Raw genomic sequence first — 14,545 nt, 5'->3', positions numbered from 1 at the left:
ATCTCCTAAACCAAATAACCTATGACTTAGACACTTCTATACTAATTAAAACACTAATCAAAACATCCTAAACAAAACTAAACATTAAAAAATGCAAGAAAGTGTTTAAAAAAATATATATTTTTTAATTTAAATGTAGTTTCTCAAAAATACTGATAAGACTGGGTTTTGAACACAATTTTTCAACAAATCATGCATAAACTAATATGAATACAACAACAACAACAACAACTACGCCTTCATCCCAAAACAATTGGGGTCAGCGATATGAACCAAAAAAGAAATTCATTTTGGGTCTTCCACATGAATCCTTTTCCTCCAATCATTTCTATCCAACGCCATGTCCTCGGTGAGGTTCAAAGCATTCATATCCTTTCCTATCATCTCCATCCAAGTCTTCCTAGGCCTACCCCGACCTCTTTTAACTAATATATTTTCCCATTTCTCCAACCTTCTAACTGGAGCATCATTAGGCCTTCGCCGAATATGTCCAAACCACCGTAAACGATTCTCTCGCATCTTATTTTCAATGGGTGCAACACCTACCTTCTTACGTATCTCTTCGTTCCGAATCTTATCTTTTATTGTATTTCCACACATCCATCTAAGCATCCGCATCTCAGCTACACTCATTTTTTGAATATGATGTCTCTTGGCAGCCCAACATTCCGTACCATATAGTAAAGCGGGTCTAATAGTCGTCCTATAAAACTTTCCCTTCAACCGCAATGGCATTCTACGATCACACAACACTCCAGTAGCACTTTTCCATTTCATCCACCCAACCTTTATCCTATGATTTACATCTCCATCAATTTCTCCATACTTTTGAATGATGGATCCCAAATATTTGAAATAATCATTCACCGGTATATCTTGCTCACCAAGCTTCACTACACTCCCATCACTACTTCGTTGCTTACTAAACCGACATTCCATATATTCAGTCTTACTCTTACTCAACTTAAAACCTCTAGCTTCCAATGTCTGTCTCCATAATTCTAACTTAGCATTAACCCCAGCTCTAGACTCATCAATCAAAACAATATCATCAGCAAACAACATAAACTAATATGAATAAAATACAAAATGTATGCATGATCAGAAAACTGAAAGAATTTCTCATATTTTGTCAGAAACTCAGCTTTGTCTGGAGATTATACATAGTTTTGTGATAGTCGTAATAGTGAGACAATTTAGGGGTCTGACGGATCTCGAACCAGCTAAGAACCGGGTTATCGACATATGTGATACCTTGTCGGTGTTTACATGTGATGTTATTTTGAAATGACTGATACTACATATGTATTGCTATATTGATTTTATACAGTGATTGAGTGTTCAATTAGGAGCACAAATTGAATAAAGTGCTTATGCATAATTTGGCTTTTATAGTCATTTGCTATCAAACTGAATAAAATGTGCATTGAATGTAATTGAATATGGATGTCTCTATTTGTTTATAACTACTGTATAATGATGAATGGATGTAAAAGTAAAAAATGTATACAAGTGCATTGATGCATGTTTATTGATTTGCATTTGAAACATGTGCATCCATGAGCCCTGAAGATGCTCGAATCTTTTAATTTGATTCGAATTATGAGTTGCATGGAATCAATGAATTAAAAGGTTACCATGTAATACTAAATACTGATGCTTACAAGAAAAGGGTAAACAATACTTTTGGCTTCGTGGATACTATTTTTGAGAATAAAATGTTGCTTCTCCCCATCAACGAAGATAGGAGAACCCTTCACATTAGACTGTAATATGGAGGACAAAATTTCATGAGTAAAGTCTGATGCATCAGGTTGGTGGTATTTAAAGATTCTTTCACTTTGGCCACCCCTCACACAAGACTGGTGAATGGTGCTCGACCAGGCCAAAGCCACAATTGTATGAATACACTGCTTGCATCATGACTTTGATCTAGGTTACTACTTGTGTTAGTACCCACAGAGCTAAGAAGTGAAACCTAAATTGACTGTGCATTTAGTTAGGCATGATATGTATTATTTAAAAAAAATCTAATTAAAGATGATAAAGCTACTCATGTATAAATGGTTGATCGTTCTACAATGGTAAGTGCATGCATTATTAACTGCTCATGCATGTTTAAATGTTTATAAATATGTAACTGCTTCTGATTGAAAGAATTATGCAAGTGTGAATGATTGGAAATTATGTAAAGCATTGCATCATATGTATCCTTAAGGTGTTGATTTATATTTGCATATGTGAGTGTTGAAATATGCTTTTGCATGTTTGTTTTAATTTACGTGTATTGAATAACTTTTTCCTACTCAGGACTTATTAAATCTGACCCTATTATGAAAACTTTTTTTCAGGTAACAAATAGGTGACCAATGCAATGGCGGGAGGTTGCGGCGGGACCCGAGTCAAATATTTTTCAATTATGCTAGTGTTTTGGATTGTGAACATTCACATTTATTTTATGGACTTTGAATAAGACTCTGATATTATTTATTAAAATTTTGTAATGGACTTTTATTAAATGTGGATATTGAATTTTAAATTTATATATGAATAATATGATGGATCTGTAACTTACCCAAAGCTTTTATCCAATTTCAAATTTTCGCTGTGATTTCTAAAAACCATTTAAAAAAAAATCTATGTTTTTTGGGATAAAAATTTGGGGTGTTACAATCAGGATTAAGCCACAAATTATTTAAAATTATCTCATGAGTTGTGGTCTTGATCCAGGTTAAGTTTGTGTTGTACTCACAAGACTAAGAAGTAAAAACCATAATGTTTGTGCATTTATTTAAGCATGACATGTATCATGTAAAATAAAAAGTAAATAAATAAAATTATAAGTCACTCATGCATGAAAAGGTTATCTATTCTGCATCGGTAAGTGCATACATTAATTAACTGATCATGCATAAGATTGTAATTGTTTATGAATGATATTCTTGCTATGCACTATGATGTTATTCATACTTGAAATGAATAATTTCTTAAATAATTGTGTGAATTTATTGAAATATGTTCATGTATACTGGTTTTAATTTTCTGGTCACTTGTACCAAAAATTTAGAAAAACAAAACAACAAAAAAATAAGAAGAAACAGATCGAGACATTAGCTTTTCACTGCTACCAAGATCACCTTGATCTGATGAGCAGTTGAGGAGAAACACCATCTGAAAGATAGACTGCTCCTCCTAAACATGCAAACAATAAACATAGGTGAGGATGAAAAAGTATGCATAAAATATATGCAAACTTTCTCAAGTCCGAATAAAATATTTGCAGACTTTATCAAGTCTACGCATATTTTATGTAGACTTGAGAAAGTTTGCATAAAATACATGTGAACTTGAGGAAGTCCACATAAAATATATGAGAACTTGAGGAAGTCCACATAAAATATGCGGACTTCCTCATTTTGTTCAAGTTTAACAGGAAGTTCATATATAATTTTATGTGAACTCCATGAAGTCAAACAAAAAAAATGTGGACCGCATTTTAAGTGGGCGTATGCGGCACTCGAGGAGTAGAGTGATATATCATTCAAAGTTCGTCAGTTCTACACATGTGAAGGGTAAAAGAGACTTTTCAATACTGGCTATTTATGATTTTGGACATGGAGAGAATATCGCAATTTGTGAGATTTTTAAAAAAATATGTCAAATTACCCATATAGTATGATCTTTTTTCGTATTGTAAATACATGACTCTAACAATAAAACGAGACTGAAAAAAGTGCAAACATGATCCAAACATGAGGGCAAGTCTTCTCTAACTTGAGAAAAATAACATAGAAGCGAGAGTGAGATACTACCGAGTCCATAGGGCCAATTTTAATTTCATCTCAATTTTTTATAATTATTTAGTTGGATATTAGTTTTTGGATCATATTTTGTATCTTGGTTGAGTTTTGGATATATCTGGATTCACATTAGGATTAGGTTTCTAGAGTTTCTTTTTTGTTTACTATAAATATTTATTGTAGATAAGAAAAGAAAAAGAAAAAGAGGTTGAGGATGAATTATTAATGAATTTCAATTAATTTTCTTATAGTTTGCTATTTTTTTCTGATCTTTTCCTAGTTCCCTAGATTCGTAGCTGCGTCATCGATTTTGTGGGGTAGTGGACCTTCTCCTGTTCACTGCATCAATCAGCCCACTTTCATTTTAAGGCAATGTAGTTGGAAGAACTTTTTTTTGAGAAAAACTTTTTTTTTCAACCGTTGAAAGGTTGGCAGTACCTTGTAAACAGGTCAAAAGTTGGGCGCGTTTTTGTAAATTGTTCTTTTATTTCGTCGCAACTTGCGAATAATAGACGACTTGTTAGGCTGGTGAGAGCCGTGAAGGGAAAGAGCGAGCCTCTTCTCTCACTCGCCATCCCTGCTCCTGTTCGGAAATTTCCCGTCAACCGAAATCTTCCGTTTGTCTTTATAGAGAAAAAATAACCGAATCAGCGACCACCTTCTTCTTCTTCTTCGTCTGCTTCTTCCATTCATTGGTCTTAAAGGAAGAAGAAGAAGAAGAAGAAGAAGAAGAAGAAGAAGAAGAAGAAGAAGAAGAAGAAGAAGAAGAAGAGATGATGGGGCAGATTGAGCAGCGGAAGGACGGATCGACAATTGCGTTGTAATCTCCCAATTGTGATCTCCTAATTGTGGGGCAGAAATCGATTGTTTTGAGATGAGCACGAAGCCTGCAAGCCTTACCTTCAAGATCGTTCTTCTGGGAGACGGTATCCCGCTTCCCCTCTAGATTTATCAATAGTTTGATTATTTTCGGCTTGTGGTCCTTCTATTTTCTCGTTCCTGGATCTTCCGTCCATGTGCGAAAATTTGGCTCGTCCCTAACGTTTGTGGGTTCGATTTTGCCGCCTTCTTTTAATCTTACGGTCATTTTATTTTATTCCAGATTCTCTCGCTCTTCTTTTTCTCTTTTTAAGGTGTTTCTGCGTGTTATTCAATTGTTAGTCATTGCCAATTGGGGCGTTTAATTCTGTCAGATTATTAAGAATTATGTTTTACCTCGATTTCTCTCTAATTTTCCCGTCTACTCGGTCTCATTTTAGGCCATTGCTTTCTTATTGTTTGTTCATGAGATTGACTTTTTGGGTTGACCTCGCAAGCAGGTAGAGTTGGGAAGACATCGCTTGTGCTACGGTACGTGAACAATGTCTTCTCGGAGAAACAGGAGGCGACCGTACAAGCCGCTTACCTTACCAAGCGACATGTAATTGACGGCGTGCCCATTACTTTGGCCATCTGGGTGAGTCTCCTTCTCTTCTTATTTTTAGTTTTTCTTTTTCCTGATTTCTCTTTGAACATAAAAGTCGAATTGGGCATTCACCATATCAAACAGAAGAGATCAAGGATCTCAACAATGGGATTTCACATCAGGTTGATGTGGATTTCAAATTTGGAGTTATAATGAGAATCATTGGCTTCTGCAAAGGTATCGGCACTTCAAAGTTCAAACACCATTAGGATGAGAATAAGACTGTAATCACCTTATGCTAATGTCAGATAAAAACGATTAGCAAAATTATTAACAGTAAAAAGGAAAAGGAATATTTCGTGATGATATTCACATTGTATAAGAAACTGCATCAAGGGAACACATTTAGGTGGTTCCTATATATAATATATTGTAACCGTTGATTATTTAACCCAGATCATCTCTCTTTGGATTCTAAAAGTCTCAAATTGGACAACTCTTCTCACGAAACTTCTCAGTTTTTCCTTGATAATTAAAACTGTTTTTTCTTGTGTAAACACGAAGAGTTGAATAAGCATATCAAAATTCAAAACCAAAGATGGGTCGAGAACATGGTCATTTGTTGGAAGCAGTTTCTTTACTGGACCAAAGTTCAGCTGACTTTCCCACTGTGGTACGAGTTACATGAAAATTCAAGATTCTCCATGGAAAATTTTATTACATTCCTTTTTTGAAGCTTTAGAAATGGTGGTTTGTATGGAGAATAGGAGGGAAGAAGGTAGGGGGTGCAAGAGAGAAGCTAGGGAGGATAGGTGGATTGACTAGAGAGAGAGACTGACTTGGGAAGGAAGGTTGGTGGTTTGGGAGGTAGATAGAGTGGTTTGTGTTTTGGTTGGGGGTGGTTGGACGTGAGAATCTTCAGAAGTTAGGAGGTTAGAGCCTACCAAACTAGAGCCAATCCCATTTTGAGGAAGGGAGCCTCCAAGAAGAGAATTCAAGTTGAATTGCTCTAAAATTTGCATTAAGCAAGAGAAAACCATGCATAGAATGAGTACAGCTCTTGGGTTGGCCTTTATATAGCCTAAGGCCTAACCTTCTACCCTTGAAAGTCCCAATTATTACTTTCATGCCACCTGCCCAAGATGAATTACATCAATGTCCCAAGTGAAGTAAGAGAAATTACACAATTCCCCTAGTAACCAACCTCTAGGAATGCCTCTTAGCCAGCTAAGGAAAAATGCATGTAACAATCCCACCCTCTTGAAATTTGCCTTATCCTCAAGGCAACTATAGAAATATCTGTTGTCCATGCCAAGATGGAGGTGACAAGGATGCTGGTAGTATTTTGGCCCTCCCAGGTCCCAAATCTTTCTTTTCCAAAGGTGCCATCTATAGTTATATCCACATCCTTGGCCCATCATATTGCAGCTATTGTGACTGTTGTGGTGTTCATATCACACACACCTGCTTGGTGTTACAGTTTGGAAAATACTGTTCATGCCACATTTTTGCCGGTTAACCATTGTGATTATCAAGAACATAGAAACTTGGGCAACACATTTCAGTGCTGCTAATTTGTTCCTCGCAAGTGTGGAACAATGGAATTTTGTGGTGCTCAAATAAAGTAGTAGCGATATTCTAAGTTCTATCCTGACGTGGTTGATACATCCTCACTAGTCCGGTGTGCTCAGTGGAGCTCCAACCTTGAGCCCCTTGACTTTGCTTAGTTGTTTTGACTTTGTTGGCTTAGTTTGACTTTGCTAGTTACTTTGTAATTTCATTTCATGTTCATTTAGCATGCATTTCGGTGTAATTGGTTCTAAGGGAGCAGGAACATGCATTGGAGTGAGATCCAAGTTGAAGATCCACTCTAAGTCTATAAATACCTAGTTGGCACCAATTATAAAATCATCCAAGAATTGAATTTGAAAATTGAGCACTTCTTCTAGCTCCTTTTCTTCCTTACCTCCCTAATTTCTCTCTTCTCTACCCCTAACTTTTCTTCTAGATCTAAAATTTAGAACAATCTAGTTATGTTGAGCCCTCTTGCTCCTTAGATCGAGTTGAGCCTTTGCTCCTTGTTATTCAAGCTAGTTGAGCACTCTCCTTGAGGATTGAGCTTGCCAACTAGTGAAGGCCTACCACAAGCCACAAATTTCAGCTAATATGAAGCAATTCACAACAAGGAGATCTTCAGATCATGATTAGATCATCAATTTCAACATCTGGAAGCTACGTCACAAGGACTCGGAAAATTGGGTGCCGTACCCGCATCGACGCGACGCGGGTGCGACACATGGTGCGGTCAACACTAGCCTGGGTGCGTTGACCGCACCCAGGGTCATTTGTGTCCAATTTTTATATTATTTTTTTTTCTGCCCGATAAAATATGTTGCGGAGGGGAAGATTAGGGCAATTTTTTTTTGCCCTAATCCTTCCTTCCTCTCTTCCCGACCTCTCCTTCTGAAGCCGCCGCCGATCGACCTTCGCCGGACCCCGCCGCCGCCGACCGCTCTGTCGGACCTCTCCTCCTCAGGTACGCTCTCTCCTCTCTGACTCTCTCTGCTCTCCTCCTCTCCTCTTCAACCCCTCCACTGCACAAAGAGGGTGCAGGGAGGGGGTTCGGCCCCTCCCCTGCCAACAGAGAGTGCAGGGAGGGGGCTCGACCCCTCCCCTACACAAAGAGGGCGCAGGGAGGGGGCTCGACCCCTCCCCTGCACAAATATATATATATATATATATATATATATATATATATATATATATATATATATATATATATATATATATATATATATATATACATATATTTGCCGCACCCCTGCACCCAAGTTTTTTGAAAGTGCCGCACCTGCACCCATGTGACATAGTCTGGAAGCCAAGAGCACGATCCATGTGTTAGATGATGAAGATCATGGAGATCGATGCTTGTGGAGGCCGATCAATCATTTTTGGTAAGTCTAAAGTGAGATTCATCCAATTCAAGCTTATTTTTGGTGTCTCCCTTTTGAATTAGCTTAGATCTTTGTGAATTTAGCTAGATCTCACTTAGATCTAGTAATCTTAAGTGAATTCATCCGGTTATTCGCGAGAATTCAGTTGGTGGTCGAGCTCCTATGGAGATCTCCACTTGATTCTCTCGTTCAGTGTGATTTTTTTGTATTATATAATCTGTGAGTTGTCGCCTCTTTGTAAGCCATTGCCATAGCTTCTGAGCAAGCTCTGAGCATGCACCTGGGTTTGGTGTTAGCTGAGGGTGTGAGGAACAATACCAAGGGTGGCTCTTGACTGGAGTTGTCATTTTGGAAGCGTGAGAGCCTTCTTTTCCACTGTACAACAATATGCTCTGTTTAGTTAACATAACAGTCTTATATTTTGGACAACTTTGGTGATTTGTATATCGAAATCTGTGGTTGCATTATCCTGCATTTTGGTGTGTGATAAGCCCCTATATTTGTCTAATTTTGGTGTGTGCATTGATCTTGCATTATATATATATATATATACATTTTAACATTCTCCCTCAAACTTACGGTATAATAACTGAAAGTTTGCTAAGAAGGAAGTAAAACCTAAGAGCTAAGAGAGGTTTAGAAAAGAAGTCTGTCAATTGATACTCTGATGTGACATAGGGCAAATCAACATTGCCTTAAAGATACTCCTCTTGTACATAGTGACAATCCATCTCAATGTGCTTTGTTCTTTCATAAAACGTATGATTGTTGGCGATGTAAAAAACACTATTGTTGTCATAACATATCTTCGAAGCTCATTTTATTTTAATTCTTATGTCAGCAAACATTCTTTTTTAGCCAGATCACCTCCATGTATTTGGCTTTTGCTGTTGAAGGTGAGACCTTCTGCTGCTTACACCTCCATGACATCAAAAATTCATCTAGAAAAATACAAAACCCCATGGTTGAGTATCTATTGTTGGGATCACCTCCCCAGTCAACATCAGTATAAACAATTAAATTTTTTTGTAGATAAAGAAGAAATAAAAAGGCCTTTAAAAATAGAATTTTTAATGTATCTAATAATTCGTAAGACTGCTCCCATGCTAACGGATGTAGGATCATGCTGAAGTTGACTGGTTGTATTAATAATGTGTGCTATGTTCGGTCTAGTAATTGATAGGTAAGAGAGTGCTCCAATCAGCTATCGATAAGGCGTTGAGTCTTTAAGAGATTCTCCATCATTAATTTTCATTTTGACATTAGTAACCTCAGGATCATCAACTCTCTTATCATCTATAATCCTAGACCTGAAAACAATATATCAGAAGCAAATTTAGGCTGAGGCAACAAATATCCTCGAGAGGAATAAACAACTTCAATTCCTAGGAAGTATCTTAGAAATAGGGATGGCAGTGGACCGGGGAAAGCGGGGCCCCGCCCCGTTTGGACCAGGGATGAAGGGTATAAAACGGGGATGGAGGCGGGGACGAAGGTTAAAATCCATCCCCATTCGGAGATGGAGGTGGGGATGGACATACCCTTTTCCCCGCCCCGCCCCGTCCCTGCCACTTTTCCCCACCTTATCCCCGCCCCGCCCTGCCTCATCCCCGTTTGAATCGGGGATGGAGGACATGAAACGGGGATGAAGGCAGGGGTGGAGGTTAAAATCCATCCCCGCTGGGGACGGAGGCGGGGATGGAGGTTCTAATCTTGAGGGGGGGCGGGAGTGGAGACCTTGTCCCCCGCCCCGCCCCGCCCCGCCCCGCCCCACTGCCATCCCTATCCAAATCAGTCATTTCAAAATTCTTGTTAAGAAGTTTGATATTTTCAACTCCCTATTTGTTTCTCCCAGTGATGATGATATTGTCCATATATAGGCGTAGAATGACAATACCTACATTAGATTCTTTAACAAACAAAGCTATGTCAGTCAAGCAAGATCTAAAACCAATATCAAACATAACTTTACTAAATCTATCATACTATGCTTTTGGTGCTTGCTTCAAGCCATAAAGTATCATACTCAAGCAAAGTGCCTTCCCTTCAGGAATGCTCATACCAGGTGGTGTTTCCATGTACACTTATTCAACTAGATCCCTATTAAGAAATGTGCTTCCATGTATACTTATTCAACTAGATTCTTATTAAGAAATGTGTTCTTAACATCCATTTGGTATATGGGTTAGTTCCTAATGGGAACAACTGCTATAAGAGTCTTAATAGTGGTCATTCGGGCAACATGGGTAAAGATTTCTTCATAATCTATCCCATATTCTTGAGAATATCCTTTGGCTACTAACCTAGCTTTATACCTCGCACAGGTCCCATCATTCATGGTCTTTACTTTATACACTCACGTACATCTTATAGGTTTCTTTATCTGAGGAAGGTTTTGAAGTGTCCAAGTTTTAGCTTTTTCTAAGTCCTTTAATTTTATTTTCATGGCTTCTACTCGTTCAGAATGTTCTTTAGCTTGGAAATAAGACAAAGGCTCTACATAGGAGTGAATTAGCACAAGACATGCCTTGTATTTGGATGAAAAGGAGACATAAGACAAACTTTTCTGGGGACTTTGATATTCTAGATGATCTCCTAGATTGCACATCATCTTCACTTTCAATCTTTGAATATTTTTCAAGTGCATATGGAGGATTTTGAACCCTGGGTCTAGTGTATTGCAAGTAGGTTTTATCACTATGAAGTTATTCTTCACAAGTCATTTCATCTCTTGATTCATCAATATTATCATGACCAAACTCGCAATCACAATAATCAATATCATGCTTTGAAACAAAATCAAATAGAAAAGAATACTCAGTTGCTTCCTTAGATTTTTCATAATAAAAGAATTTTTCATTTTTCAAAAAAGTTGCATTTTTTGAAACATACAACTTTCCATTTTTAGTATCATAGCATATATAACCTTTTTTGCTGCATGCATATTCAAATAAGGCATAAGCAATAGCCCTAGGAGAAAACTTGTCATTTTTGTTGTATAAGACAAAGCACTTGCACCCAAAAACTTTTAATCTGAAATGATTAAGAATAAGCTTGATAATTTTTTCGTCAATTTTTTTTTTTTTTTAATGATGAAGATGGCATTCTGTTTATAAGATACACAATGTTTAAAGCAGCTTCGCCCTAAAAAAATTTAGGTGCATGGCTTGCAATAAGTAGAGTTCTTATAGTTTCAACAATGTCTATGTTTTCTCTTTGCCAAACCATTTTGTGGAGTTGTGTGTGGGCAAGATCTTTGATCTATAATGCCATGTAAATTAAGATAATCTTTAAACTCTTTAGACAAAAACTCTCTCCGTAAATCAGTGCGAAAGATAAAAATATTATTATTAAACCTATTTTTAACCAAGTTATGAAAAATTTGGAAATGCAAAAAGAGTTCAGACTTATGTCTAAGGAAGTAAATCCAAGTATACTTAGAAAAATCATTCACAAATATCACATAATATGCATATCCACCTTTTGATATAATTGGTGCCTGACCTCAAAGATCTGAATGGACTAACTCAAGTGGTCTAGTAGAAACATAAGTTCTTTCATAGAAGGATAATTTTTTTATTTTGTTAAGAATACGATCATTACAAATAAAATTGTCAATATTATAAAAATTTTCTAAACTTGAAAAATATGGAATTTTGGATACATTTAGATGTCTTAATCTTTTGTGCTACAAATCAAAATCTAGTTTTTGGACATTATAACAAAACATATTCTTGTGTATTTCTAAAAAATCCATATAGTAGAGGCCTCATTCTCTATGACTTTTCCCAATCAACTTCCCTGATTGACGATCTTGCACCTGTTAAAATGTAAAATGTACCATATAAATATATAATAATAATATAATATAATATAATATATATTTTATTTTTATTAATTTTCTTTTCTTTATTTTCGATTTTAATAATCTAGTTCGAATTGAATTAGAACTATAATATAGTCAAGTTCCAACTAGGAACTTGACTACATTATAGACGTTGGACTCTAGTCTAATGGCTATAATAAGAGCTCAAAGTGAGCTCTCCTCTTTCTCTCCCATTTTGTATAAATAGGGGTGATCCCCTTCAACATTTATAATCAATGCTTCTTAAGCAGTTTTGTGATAAATAAAGATTATTTTATTTTATTTGTGTTCTTCCATTTATACTCTTTTATGGGTTTTGTTTGAAGTGTCTCTAATAGACATTCTTTTAAGAGATTCGTGTGCTTTGTGGAAGACCATCATTTCATTACATGGTATCAAGGCCGTAGAGATCCTAGATCTTAAAGAACTTCTGCCTCATTTTTCGTGTCTCTTTTGCAAAAGGTGTTTTATCACGTTGTTCGTGACTCAAGAAGGTTCTTTTGAAGAAAGGAGGCAATTGAAATTTTTTTTTGTGGTGTTTCTCATTCATTCCCTCTCTTTTCTTTCTCTCTCTTTTGTCTTTTCTCATCTATTTTTTCTTTTCTCACCCTTGTAAAAGATGGATGACAATGATAAGATCATCATCATGCCCATGGAATTAAATGATACTAATTATGTAATGTAGGCTTCGATTATGAAGAACCACATTTGGGGAAAAGGGTTATGGGGTATAGTGAATGGTTCTGATTCGGAACCTAAACTAGCTCTCACAAAAATTGAGGGTGATAAAGAAGTTCCTCTAACGGAAGGAGAAAAGAGTAAGACTTTGGCCACTTATGAGAAAAAGTGGAAAGAGTGGATGATAGAGCATGCAAAAATTATGTCGTGGCCAATTAATAGTGTGGACATTAAGAAATGCTCTAGTTTTGCTAAGTTTGAGCATGCCGGTAAGGCTTGAGAATACCTTAAAAATATGTATTCCCTTAAAGATATTGCACATGTGTGCAATTTGCAAGATAAAGTTCGGACAATGACTAAAAAAAAAACTATTAGAGAGTATTACAATGAGTTGTCCGAATTTTGGGCAAAATTGGCTCTTCTTGAGCCCAAATGGCATTGTGCCGAAGATATCGAGCTTCACCAAAAGTAACTCGATATGAAACATTTTTATCAATTCATAAATGGTTTAAGGCCAAAATTTGAGTCTATCAAATTGACCCTTTTACATCGTGGAAAGGTTCTTTCTATTGTTGATACTATAGAAGATCTGATTATGGAGGAAAATAAACTTAGAAAAAATACTCAAAAAACTGATAACTCCGTTCTAGCTGTGTCTAGACCGAAAAATTATATTCACACTTACAAGCTTCCTCATTTTGGTAGACAAAATTGTGATTTTAACAAAAGAAAAGTCATTTGTCACCATTGTCATGAACCATAAAACTATAGGCCTCAATGTCCAAAGTTAAAGAAAAGAGAAGAAAAAAGAGTTGCATATGTTGAAATAGAATCAAAAGAACAATATGCACTTGTATCTATGGCTCAATTGATGGAAATTCTTCAACCTCTTCTTAAAGGGTTCTTAAAGGGCAGAATGTCAATAGCATATCCGAATGTTTTAAAAATAACTCAAGTGTATCAAAGGTTTTTACAGCTGATGGTATATCTCTTGAAATAAAAGGAGCAAGATGTTTTGAAAATTTTCATAAATCCATTTTTTTTTTATCCCAGAAGTTAGATATATCCCTAAACTAAATCTGAATCTTTTATCTATTTTTCAAATATCTGACTATGGGTGTAATATCTCCTTCTCTTCTCGTGGATGTTGGGTACATGATCGCCAATTAGGGAAGCTGATTGTGGAAGGCCATAGAGAAGGATGACTCTATTACATGGACTTTTTGAAATTGCTCAAGAATGCATTTTATTATAATGTTAATAAATTAGAATTAGATTTATTGCATAAAAGACTTTGCCATCCTCATATGTCTAAAATTTAACATTTTTCAAGTTTAGAAAAAAATTGTAATTATGAAAGTTTTACTTGTAAGGACTGCATTCTTGGCAAAATAAAAAGATTACTGTTTCATAATAAAACTTTTGTTTCTTCTAGGCCACTTTGAGTTAATACATTCAGATGTTTGGGGTCCTGCACCAGTCATTTCTAAATGAGGATATGCATATTATGTTATTTTCGTTGATGACTTTTATAGACATACTTGGATTTATTTTCTTAAACATAAATCTGAAGTCTTTGCTCACTTTTAAATATTTCATAAAATGGTTAAAAATAAATTTCAAAATGATATTTCCATTTTTCGCACTGATTCAAGAGGAGAGTTTATATCCAAAGAATTCAAAGATTATATCAATTTACATGGCATTACACATCAAAGATCGTATCCACACACTCCACAACAGAATGTCCTGGCCGAACGTAAACATCGACATATTATATGAAAACTACTAGGACTTTGCTAATTGTAAATCAAGTTCCAAAAGGTTTTTGGGTTGAAGCTAC

General features: G+C 36.0%; 1 protein-coding gene across 5 annotated transcripts in view; it reads left to right on the top strand.

Moving 5' to 3' along the window:
- Positions 1-4,326: 4,326 nt before the first annotated feature.
- Positions 4,327-14,545, top strand: part of LOC149820882 (uncharacterized) — a 67,819-nt gene continuing 57,600 nt past the window's right edge. For 4 of the 5 annotated variants that reach the window (XM_089983018.1, XM_089983016.1, XM_089983015.1 and 1 more), the window contains exons 1-2: positions 4,337-4,726; positions 5,120-5,256. In XM_089983018.1, the coding sequence (XP_089839144.1) occupies positions 4,675-4,726; positions 5,120-5,256 (189 nt within the window). In that variant the 5' untranslated portion in view covers positions 4,337-4,674. Of the gene's footprint in view, positions 4,727-5,119; positions 5,257-14,545 lie in introns of all 5 variants that reach the window. The other variant, XM_089983017.1, reaches the window with a different exon arrangement.

The sequence above is a fragment of the Nuphar pumila genome, chromosome 12, assembly GCF_984573655.1.
Source record: "Nuphar pumila chromosome 12, dmNupPumi1.hap1.1, whole genome shotgun sequence".
NCBI lineage: Eukaryota > Viridiplantae > Streptophyta > Magnoliopsida > Nymphaeales > Nymphaeaceae > Nuphar > Nuphar pumila.
This window is presented reverse-complemented; position numbering and strand designations above follow the sequence as displayed.